General features: G+C 48.8%; 2 protein-coding genes across 2 annotated transcripts in view; both read left to right on the top strand.

Annotated features, from left to right (window-relative positions):
• LOC307225277 (uncharacterized protein) overlaps positions 1-11876 on the top strand; it is a 61280-nt gene that overhangs the window by 9939 nt on the left and 39465 nt on the right. The gene's annotated exons all lie outside the window — the stretch shown is intronic.
• LOC307224843 (uncharacterized protein) lies at positions 1095-10982 on the top strand (the record flags this gene model as incomplete). The annotated part of the gene is made up of 5 exons (XM_079991967.1): positions 1095-1310; positions 2465-2505; positions 4176-4320; positions 4862-6022; positions 10881-10982. Exons 4-5 carry the CDS (start codon positions 4955-4957, stop codon positions 10980-10982), a joined length of 1170 nt encoding a protein of 389 aa, XP_079848093.1. The 5' UTR covers positions 1095-1310; positions 2465-2505; positions 4176-4320; positions 4862-4954.

Below are 11876 nucleotides of genomic sequence, written 5' to 3'. Positions count from 1 at the left end.
AGTCCTGGGCAGAGAACTCGCAGTTGTGCCAAGGGGGGAATGAGCCCGATCTCTGCAGCCCCAGCCCTCAGCCGGAGAGGAGCAAAACACAAAACACAAAACACAAAATCAGAAAACTTTCCCCTCTTTCCTCACAGCCTCAGTCCATCTTGGCCAAGAAAGAGACAATAAAATACATAGACATACATAGAGCTGGCAGCCTCTTGTTGCGGGGGTCCCCCCCCACATCTGGCCCTCCAGCCCCAGCTCCCCTGGCTGAGCTGGAGACAAAAACGTCAATGCAAAGCACACAAAAAGAAAGCTCTTTCCCCAAAAAGTGCAATTTTAACTGCTAGCAAAACACACAGAGCAGCCCTCCCCCTTTTGCCTGAGACACACACAGAGCCACAGCCCACGGCTCCCTCCATTTCAAGGAATGGGGGTCCCGCACAGCCCTCGGGGCACCTCAGCATCCTGGGGATTGCCTTGTTCCGGTGGGGGGGGGGGAAATATTTTGCTTGCTGAGGGCAGGAGTCACAATCCTGTCACATTGCGGGGTGTCAGGCTTTTAGGTAAGGGGGTGAGGCTTGGGTGGGCCAGTCCTGTTCACAGTGCATTCTCAGTCCTTTGGGGTTCATCGCTCCACCACAACCCCACTTTCCCACACCTTTTAACTACCCTCTTCCCCAAAGCACCGCAACAGTATTCACACATCCCCCTAGCTGCAAGGCTTTCCTGCGCTTCACCTTGGAAAGTATCAGGATTCAACCCACCATCCCGATGGATTTCTGCCTTGACTGCCCCTCCCCCCCTTCCTGGATTTAACAGCAGCAATACCTAAAACACGGAGGGATCTAAGCTCGTGGCGTGGGGTGGGGGCGGGACGGATTTTGCAATATAAACATTGTGGGGGGGGACACACCCCACTTTGCAGCTGGATTGCCGGGATCAGCCCCTCCCCCACTCTCCTGATTCACAGAAGCAAGAGGGGAGGGGGAAACCTTCCTCTCCTCCCCGCCCCCCCCCAATTCCACCCTCCCGGCACATCCTTCCCACACCCCGCCACCGCAAACCCCAAATTCCCTCCCAAATATGATGCTCCTCCTCCTCGCCATCCGGCTCCTGCTCCGGGAATGTGGGGGGGTGAGCCCCCCTCCCAAACTGACTGCTTCTCACGCAAGTGGAGCTTTTGCGCCGGATTGGTGCTCTGCCCCGCAGCTCTAGGGGCGCGCGCTTTCGGAGAGGGGAGGAGGGGCGGCAGGTAAATCCCCCCCCCCACCCACGTGGATGTTGCAGGAAAGGAAAGGAGAATCGCGAGTGAGGACAAAGAGGTAAAGGGGTCGCGGGGGGAGGCGAGAGAAGGATCCAGAGACCCCCTCCAGCTCCCCAAAGCGGCTTTCGTGCAACTGGATCCCTGCACGCGTTTTCCTTGGACCCTTAGGAAGCCCACCCAGGGGATCCCAACGAAGCCCCCTCGCCCCATTTCCCCGCGCAGGCATCTCTGGGGCCCTGTGGGTTCCGCGCCGAGAGAGGTGAGCCATGAAAGGGTTAACGGGCGTGAGGGACGCCTGGATAGAGACCCCCCTGTCCCTCCCCTGCTCGTCTTGGGGGGCCCCTCCAGACGGAGAGATGGGGGCGCAGGGCGATGGGTGAGCCCCGCCAAGGGGGGCCTCTGGGTTCAGGGGAGACTCTGGGACAGAGGGAGGGGATCGAGGAAGTGGGGAGGGGGAGCATCCCTGGGGCGGGGAAAGGCAGGAATGGTGGGGGGGGGGGGAGAGAGAGCCAGGAAGACCAGTCTTCGGGGACACGTCTCCATCATGGCGCCCGCGGGGATTTTCTCGAGGGGCCGCCTTGGGTTCTCCCTCCCACCCAGGAATCGGCCACCCCTTCAAAGCTACCAGTGGGATCCCTGGAAAGTGGGGGGTCATGTCTCCCCACCCTTTCCTTCCTGCAACCTCTATCCTCCTCCCACCCCATAAGCCAGTGCCCTGTCCAGACGTTTGCAGGAATTTATGTATAGGTTGGGGGGGGGAGTTGCCCTTCCAGCAGATCTCATGCACATGCAGCCCACTACCAAAATCAGCACCATCACTTTTGTGACTTGTCCCCAGAAAACACTTCATCACAGTTTATTCCTATTTATTCAAAGGGCCTCTCCTGCACGATACCAAATGTAAGAATTCAGTGATCAATGTATCTATGCACTGACTCACTGGGAAAACTTCAGAAATTCCTATAGACATGTGAGCTCAGCTATTCAGCAGCCCCTCTGCCTGAGTGATAATCCCTGGCCTCCTGATACCTGAGGGCCAGACAGGTAGCCATTCCAGAAAGAACCAACCCAGATGAAGACAAAAGGGTGTGATTAGCTTGGCTGAGAAACAGGTCAGGGAGGACAATGGGTGGCCGGCTGGGGGTGGGGCAAAGGCCAAAGAAAAGAGGCCGACCCCTTTGTCCAAGCCTCTTTTGGTTTTCTTCCTTCCAGGATCAGGATCCTCAGGAGTGTGTCCTGGCGGCCAAATTAAGGTAAATTCTGGCCTGATTGGAAGGGGCATGGCCCCTCCACCAGGCTAGGCTGCAATTCTGTGGCTTTTCTTTCAACAATGAAAATAACACAGTTTACATAAAATCACAATCAATTAATTAAAATGCATTCTAAAATCTATTCATTCTAATATCCATTCAAAATCAAATTAATGGCAGATACAGCGGTTCTGGCAACTCCAACCATTGGTCCTCCTGGAGAGGAGAGGAAATTCCAAGAGGAAGAGAGGAGGGGAGAGGCCTTCTCAGAAGCGGCTCTTTGTTTCCGCAGTCCTGTCCAGGAATCAGCCAGAAACCTTTTCCTCTCTCTCAGGCTTCCATCTTTAAGTATCTCTTCCACTGCATGGTTCATTGAGGATGAGGATAATGTACACCTGTCATAAGAAACAGGGGTGCAGAGTCCATGGAATGATAGAAGGATTGATAGAAGTTGCACCTCAAAAGCATTCCTGTTCCTCTTATTCTTTGTAGGGAGTGTCAGAGTGACTGACAAGCTGAGATACAACCCATCAGCATCCGATGACAGCGACTGCATGAATCTTCCCAGTCATAGAACCCATTTTCATGATAGACAGTGCCTGGGGCTGGAGGCTCTACATACAAGGTGTGCCTATACAGGCCAAAGACTGCCAGTATTAGCACAGGTGAGCTGTGTGACCCCCCCTCAATTTACAGACTGTGTATGAATGAGAGTTTGTGGGTGGGACTATCGTTTACGGCAGCCTTGCAACCACAAGGGAGCACCCAGGTGTCAGAACACTCATCCCCCAACACGATGTTCTGGACATGGCCCAGGAGGAAGGAGGGGAACCACTGCATAGCAGGCCCCCCAGCTCCCCTAGGGGGTCCAGAAGGATACCATGGTCACAGGTCTCCAAAGCCGCTGAGAGATCCAGCAGAACCAGGAAAGAGCTTTTCCTCTCAGCCTCTAGACCATCAGAGATCATAATCCAGAGCAGCCAGGGCAGTTTCAGTCACATGGTGAGGCCTGAATCCCAATTGGAAGGATAATGGTGGAAGACGCTTTCCTGGTCCTGCACCCAAAAAAGTTCCAGGCACAATATTTCATTAGCTTTGAAGGGGCCATCGGATACTTGGTGGTCTTTTATTCAAAAGACAAATACTCTGATTAGTTTTTAATTGATGTATGATATAAACAGCACTTCTGTTTTACATATTCCACATTGGAGAGATTTTGATACCCAGGTCTGAGATCATCGCTCCCCCTGAAACTGCTGTGTTAGCAGCACTGTGAGCCTGGACATTGTGTTTGGGGGTCCGGGCTGCCTAGACAACAAGACCCCCCTTCTCAGCCTGGCTTATATGGTCCCAAGGAAAGCAGAGCAGTCCGTTAGGCACCAGCTTGGCTGCAGGAGTGGCTGGAAGGAGGTGTGCAGGACAGAATCCAACCCTCTTAGAGACTCCACTCTGGATTTGTGTAGGTTTTCCTCCATAGCATTTTCTTCTCCTGAAGATAACTCAAGAGGACGTGAAGGAGTGAACCAAAGTATTGCAACCAGAGTTTTCCTTCTCGATGGGCTCCCTTCCCTGGTTGACGAGCCCCATCTGCCCTCATTTCCTCTGCAGAATGGGCAGAATCTGCCTCCTTGACTGTGGGATTCACTGTTGTTCTCATCCTCTCCATCCACCAGGGCCTGCCTTCACCTGCAGCAGAATTCCCCAAGCCACCAAGGATTTGAGACCCATCAGGTATCCTCAACTGGTTTAGCCGGCCGGTTGAAGCCGTACCTGGGATTGTGGCCCCTGTTCAATGCTGACAGCTTCTGGTAGCCACAGGTGAGAGCTGAGTGGAGGGTGAGGACCAAAGGTGGATAAATTAGCCCATAAGGTGAACTACATGTCACCCACCAAAGGTACTACCGCTCCCCTAACACCCCAAGCCATCCTATAATTATGATATTTAAGACAGAACAGGAATAAATTCATGTCCACAGAAATAACACAACTTCAGGCCATTCGTGATGCAATATTACATTTTCAAGGTACTACATATTCCACTAAGTACAGTTTATCTATTTACCTTGAATATCCTGCTTTTCAGTGTCATTTTAGGATAGTCCTGCATCAGAAGACGGGCACGAGATCAGACAGCACATCATTCTTTAAAGAATCATGCTGCTTTATGGAACATTGATTGAGGATTTAGAAAGTTGCTTTTCAATTACTATCATTTGACATGGCAACTTCATTTCCTAAAAATTGGGAACATGGGTAGGAGGTGAGGGAATGTAGGAAACGTTGAAATAGGAGAAGGTGCTAATGGAGCTTGATGTGCTCTCTTTCCCTTAATTCTCTACCTTGAAACTCAACTCTGAAGAAGGAGATGGAGAAGACAGTCAAAACTCCAGGGAATTGTGCACCTTTCGTTTCATTAGGAATAGAAATTAAAATGTGGAATATGCTTCATTGAATGAGCACACATAGTTCACATCAACGACCTCCAACAGAGGAGATACCATTTAAAGCTATGGAGTGTGGAAAGAGCGTTAGCAATAATGGAAAACTTAGAAGACATCAACAGAATACCACAGGGGAGAAACCATATAAATGTATGGAGTGTGGAAAGAGCTTCAGTCAGAGTGGACACCTCAATATACATCAACGGATTCACACAGGGGAGAAACCATATAAATGTATGGAGTGTGGAAAAAGCTTTAGTGATAATGGAAAACTTAGAAAACATCAACGGACGCACACAGGGGAGAAACCATTTAAATGTATGGAGTGTGGAAAGAGCTTTAGTGATAATGGAAACCTTAGAACACATCAACGGATTCACACAGGGGAGAAACCATTTAAATGTATGGTGTGTGGAAAGAGCTTTAGTGATAATGGAAAACTTAGAAAACATCAACGGACGCACACAGGGGAGAAACCATTTAAATGTATCGTGTGTGGAAAGTCCTTCACTGAGAATGGAAGCCTTAGAAAACATCAACGGACTCACACCGGGGAGAAACCATATAAATGTATGGAATGTGGGAAAAGTTTCAGTCGTAGTGGACACCTCAATATACATCAACAGACACACACAGGGGAGAAACCATTTAAATGTATGGAGTGTGGAAAGAGCTTTAGTGATAATGGAAACCTTAGAACACATCAACGGACTCACACAGGGGAGAAACCATTTAAATGTATGGAGTGTGGCAAGAACTTCAGTCACAGTGGACACCTCAATATACATCAACGGACTCACACAGGGGAGAAACCATTTAAATGTATGGAGTGTGGAAAGTGCTTCACTGAGAATGGAAGCCTTAGAACACATGAACGGACTCACACAGGGGAGAAGCCATTTAAATGTATGGAGTGTGGAAAGTGCTTCACTGAGAATGGAAGCCTTAGAAAACATCAACGGATTCACACAGGGGAGAAACCATATAAATGTATGGAGTGTGGAAAAAGCTTTAGTGGGAATGGAAACCTTAGAACACATCAACGGACTCACACTGGGGAGAAACCATTTAAATGTATGGTGTGTGGAAAGTCCTTCACTGAGAATGGAAGCCTTAGAAAACATCAACAGACACACACAGGGGAGAAACCATTTAAATGTATGGAGTGTGGAAAGTGCTTCACTGAGAATGGAAGCCTTAGAAAACATCAACGGACTCACACCGGGGAGAAACCATATAAATGTATGGAGTGCGGAAAGAGCTTTAGTTTCAATGCAACCCTTAGAATACATCAGCGGACTCACACAGGGGAGAAACCATTTAAATGTATGGAGTGTGGAAAGAGCTTCAGTCAGAACGGTGACCTTAGAAAACATCAACGTACTCACACAGGGGAGAAGCCATTTAAATGTATGGAGTGTGGAAAGTGCTTCACTGAGAATGGAAGCCTTAGAAAACATCAACGGACTCACACTGGGGAGAAACCATATAAATGTATGGTGTGTGGAAAGAGTTTCTGTTTCAATTCAAACCTTAGAAGACATCAAAAGATTCACACAGGGGAGAAACCATATAAATGTATGGAGTGTGGAAAGTACTTCAGTCACAGTGGACACCTCAATATACATCAACGGACTCACACAGGGGAGAAACCATATAAATGTATGGAGTGTGGAAAAAGCTTTAGTGAGAATGGAACCCTTAGAACACATCAACGGACTCACACTGGGGAGAAACCATTTAAATGTATGGTGTGTGGAAAGTCCTTCACTGAGAATGGAAGCCTTAGAAAACATCAACGGACTCTCACCGGGGAGAAACCATATAAATGTATGGAATGTGGGAAAAGTTTCAGTCGTAGTGGACACCTCAATATACATCAACAGACACACACAGGGGAGGAACCATTTAAATGTATGGAGTGTGGAAAGTGCTTCACTGATAATGGAAGCCTTAGAACACATCAACGGACTCACACAGGGGAGAAACCATATAAATGTATAGAGTGTGGAAGGAGCTTTAATGATAATGGAAGCCTCAATATACATCAACAGACTCACACAGGGGAGAAACCATTTACATGTATGGAGTGCGGAAAGAGCTTCAGCCAGAATTGAAATCTTAGAAAACATCAGCAGACACACAGGGGAGAAACTGTTTAAATGTATGGACCGTGGAAGGAGCTGCAGTCAGAGTGGAACCCTTGATTTATGTCAACAAACTCACACAAAACACAAACCTTATAAATATCAGGAAAGTAGATAGAGGTTCAGTCCTGGTGGAAATTCTAAATCAACAGATTCACGGATAGGAAGAACCTTTGGTTTTGAAACCCTTCAAACCAACAACAGACTCAAAGAGGAGAAGCAGTTTAAATGAAAAGATTGCAAAACGTGCTTCATTTACAAAGAAATGTTTAAGGAAAATCCAGATTCTCTCAGATGTAAGAACCCCTTTAGATGTATGGAGTGTGGGACGGCTTCCTCTCAGAGTCCACTCTTTACTTCACAGAAATGAACTCAGGAGGAAATCAGTCTTTGACACATGATGTGTATGTGAAGTTCTGGTTTTTTATGTGTAAAACTCTATCAAAATAAAATATTGAAGGCAATGTCAAACAATGTGATTATGATCTAAGATGTAAAGTACCTTTTGATAGAGAAGGGGTTGGGGTTTATCTAGATTGCTGGTGGTCAGTGAGGATTAGGGCTGGGCGATATATTGTATTGGTTTCTAGACTACATCATGATAACCTTCCAAAAACAACTGATATGGCAACACACCACAGATCACAGTGTGTGTTTCTGGGATGCTCATTTGCCTGGAAGCTGCTGGCAGAAAGCTTTTCTTCGTGATGCCCCTGAATATGTTGAGTTGCTGACTTCCCTCCCAGACAACAGGAAGCGACACGCACACCTCCTTTGCCCTGCGTCCTTCCAGCCTCTTTCCTCCCTTGCTCCCTTCTGCCGGTGTGTCTGCCTGACTTAGATATCCTGTGTGCTGTATTTTTTACTGCTGAAACTGGATTTGCTCTCAGAAGCAAAGTTTTGTGCCTCTCTAGGGACCCAGTGAGAAATGTATGCTTTGAAAGCTCAGTAAACTTTTACTGAAGAAGTCCTGCTGCCTCTGTTTGTGTTTTTACCTCAGCATGGGAATTGCTTTACACGTGGCCCCTACCCTGCTGCTACGTGCCTCATGCCCTGGAGTTGCTGTACTCAAGCATGCAAGACGGGTGCATATGTGTGTAACTGGTTTTTGCACCAAACTCTCTCACCCCCACCACCGCATGATCTCCAAGCATAGCTTCTTCACTAGAACTTCTCCCTGCCTCCTATGCATTCTGAAGGGAACTTAAAATACTGTAATTTAATGGGAGATTTCTTTTTTAAAAAAATAGATTTTTATTAAGATTTTAAAGGTTACAGAAAAAGAGGGGGGGAAAGAAGAAAAATATAAGTAACAATCATAAAAAACAGAACAACAACCAGACAATACATAAAAAGTACATTAAAAATACATAAAAACCAAATGTCATTAAAAAACCGGAAAAAATGAAAAAAAAACCAAGTCAAACCTTAACATCACATTATTTTCATTCACTCGCTTCCTTGACCTCCTCACACCTCCCATACTTGTATTCTAGTTCAATTAGATATTTCAGCAAATCCTTTACCTTCGTTTTTATCTTAATAATTTTGCATTCACTTTTTTCATGCATGCATTCATTCAATTCATTTTCACTCAATCCTTGTATTTTTCCTGCTAAAACCACATAATTTTATTCCAACATCTTTCTAACATTCTTAAATTTTACAATATTTCTGAGGATAAACTTTAAATTTCTTCCAATCTTCTTCCACCGACTCTTCTCCCTGGTCTCGGATTCTGCCAGTCATCTCAGCCAGTTCCATATAGTCCATCACCTTCATCTGCCATTCTTCCCGGATGGGTAGATCTTGTGTCTTCCAATACTTTGCGATAAGTATTCTTGCTGCTGTTGTGGCGTACATAAAAAAAGTTCTATCTTTTCTTGGCACCAGTTGGCCCACCATGCCCAGGAGAAAGGCCTCTGGTTTCTTCTGGAAGGTATATTTAAATACCTTTTTCATTTCATTATAGATCATTTCCCAGAAGGTCTTAATCCTTGGGCATGTCCACCAAAGGTGAAAAAATGTGCCTTCAATCTCTTTGCATTTCCAACATTTATTATCGGGCAAATGATAAATTTTCGCAAGCTTGACTGGTGTCATGTACCACCTGTAAATCATTTTCATTATATTCTCTCTTAAGGCATTGCATGCCGTAAACTTCATACCTGTGGTCCACAACCTTTCCCAGTCAGCCATCATAACGTTATGTCCAACATCTTGTGCACATTTAATCATAACAGATTTAACCGTTTCATCCAGTGTATTCCATTTCAACAGCACGTTATACATTCTTGACAATTTCTTTAATGGGAGATTTCCCCCAAGCCTTATTGCAAGAGGGGGAAGGAGGGGCTGCAAGTACCAGGGAAGTCTCCTGGGGGGCCCATCTTCCCCCACGAACCCCATGGGGCAACCCCAGAGCTCCTGCTTATTCTGGGGTTTGGGGAAGATAGTATTTTTCCATAGTCCCAGAAGTTATTATTCTTCCTGCCAGAGCACCAGTGTGCATATTATTATCATACTTATTTTACTGTTGTTGTTGCTGCTGTTGCTGTCATGGGCTGGCTGGGTGAAGGGGGGGGGAGGCACCAGCTGGGGAACCCCTAAGGGAAGAAGGCTCGGAGTCTGGGTCTTGTAGGCCCCCTAAGTCTATCAAAACTCCTAGGTCTGGCCAATTAAAGGCTGATATGGGAGCCGTTGGGGGCCAGGTCGGTTCTTTCATTTTCTCCTCTCCTCTGGAAAAGTGCTCTTTCTTTTGGGGTTTGATTACTTCTGCCTCCTCCAGAGCCCACTGAACCATCAGCGAGGTGCAATACTGTCCTTTCAACTTCTGTAGCCACGTAGGGCTCTCTCTCAGGACCGCTACCCAGGAGTCTGCGTTTGCAAACTGCTTTGAACATCCAGGGTGTTTGGTCGTGCTTCTAAAGACCTGGTTGGTTTGCTTCAGGTCCTACAAGCCCGGGGGGGGGGCTGTCCGCAGGGAGTTCTCACTTGTTTGGGGTTCATCGCTCCACCACAACCCCACTTTCCCACACCTTTTAACTACCCTCTTCCCCAAAGCCCCACAACAGTATTCACACATCCCCCTAGCTGCAAGGCTTTCCTGCGCTTCACCTTGGAAAGTATCAGGATTCAACCCACCATCCCGATGGATTTCTGCCTTGACTGCCCCTCCCCCCCTTCCTGGATTTAACAGCAGCAATACCTAAAACACGGAGGGATCTAAGCTCGTGGCGTGGGGTGGGGGAGGGAAGGATTTTGCAATATAAACATTGTGGGGGGGGACACCCCACTTTGCAGCTGGATTGCCGGGATCAGCCCCTCCCCCACTCTCCTGATTCACAGAAGCAAGAGGGGAGGGGGAAACCTTCCTCTCCTCCCCGCCCCCCCCAATTCCACCCTCCCGGCACATCCTTCCCACACCCCGCCACCGCAAACCCCAAATTCCCTCCCCAATATGATGCTCCTCCTCCTCGCCATCCGGCTCCTGCTCCGGGAATGGGGGGGGTGAGCCCCCCTCCCAAACTGCCTGCTTCTCCCGCAAGTGGAGCTTCTGCGCCGGACTGCTGCTCTGCAGGTTGCTCTAGGGGCGCGCGCTTTCGGAGAGGGGAGGAGGGGCGGCAGGTAAATCCCCCCCCCCACCCACGTGGATGTTGCAGGAAAGGAAAGGAGAATCGCGAGCGAGGACAAAGAGGTAAAGGGGTCGCGGGGGGAGGCGAGAGAAGGATCCAGAGACCCCGGCTTTGGTGCAACTGGATCCCTGCACGCGTTTTCCTTGGACCCTTAGGAAGCCCACCCAGGGGATCCCAACGAAGCCCCCTCGCCCCATTTCCCCGCGCAGGCATCTCTGGGGCCCTGTGGGTTCCGCGCCGAGAGAGGTGAGCCATGAAAGGGTTAACGGGCGTGAGGGACGCCTGGATAGAGACCCCCCTGTCCCTCCCCTGCTCGTCTTGGGGGGCCCCTCCAGACGGAGAGATGGGGGCGCAGGCCGTGGGTGAGCCACGCCAAGGGGGGCCTCTGGGTTCAGGGGAGACTCTGGGACAGAGGGAGGGAGTCGAGGAAGTGGGGAGGGGGAGCATCCCTGGGGCAGGGAAAGGCAGGAATGGTGGGGGGGGGGGGAGAGAGAGAGCCAGGAAGACCAGTCTTCGGGGACACGTCTCCATCATGGCGCCCGCGGGGATTTTCTCGAGGGGCCGCCTTGGGTTCTCCCTCCCACCCAGGAATCGGCCACCCCTTCAAAGCTACCAGTGGGATCCCTGGAAAGTGGGGGGTCATGTCTCCCCACCCTTTCCTTCCTGCAACCTCTATCCTCCTCCCACCCCATAAGCCAGTGCCCTGTCCAGACGTTTGCAGGAATTTATGTATAGGTGGGGGGGGGGAGTTGCCCCTCCAGCAGATCTCATGCACATGCAGCCCACTACCAAAATCAGCACCATCACTTTTGTGAATTTTGTGACTTGTCCCCAGAAAACACTTCATCACAGTTTATTCCTATCTATTCAAAGGGCCTTTGCTGCACGATACCAAATATAAGAATTCACTGATAAATGTCTCTATGTACTGGCTCACTGGGAAAACTTCAGAAATTCCTATAGACATGTGAGCTCAGCTATTCAGCAGCCCCTCTGCCTGAGTGATAATCCCTGGCCTCCTGATACCTGAGTGCCAGACAGGTAGCCATTCCAGAAAGAACCAACCCAGATGAAGACAAAAGGGTGTGATTAACTTGGCTGAGAAACAGGTCAGGGAGGACAATGGGTGGCCAGCCAGGGGTGGGGCAAAG

This window comes from Podarcis cretensis (assembly GCF_951804945.1).
Source record: "Podarcis cretensis genome assembly, chromosome: 10".
In the NCBI taxonomy this organism is placed as follows: Eukaryota; Metazoa; Chordata; class Lepidosauria; order Squamata; family Lacertidae; genus Podarcis; species Podarcis cretensis.
This window is presented reverse-complemented; position numbering and strand designations above follow the sequence as displayed.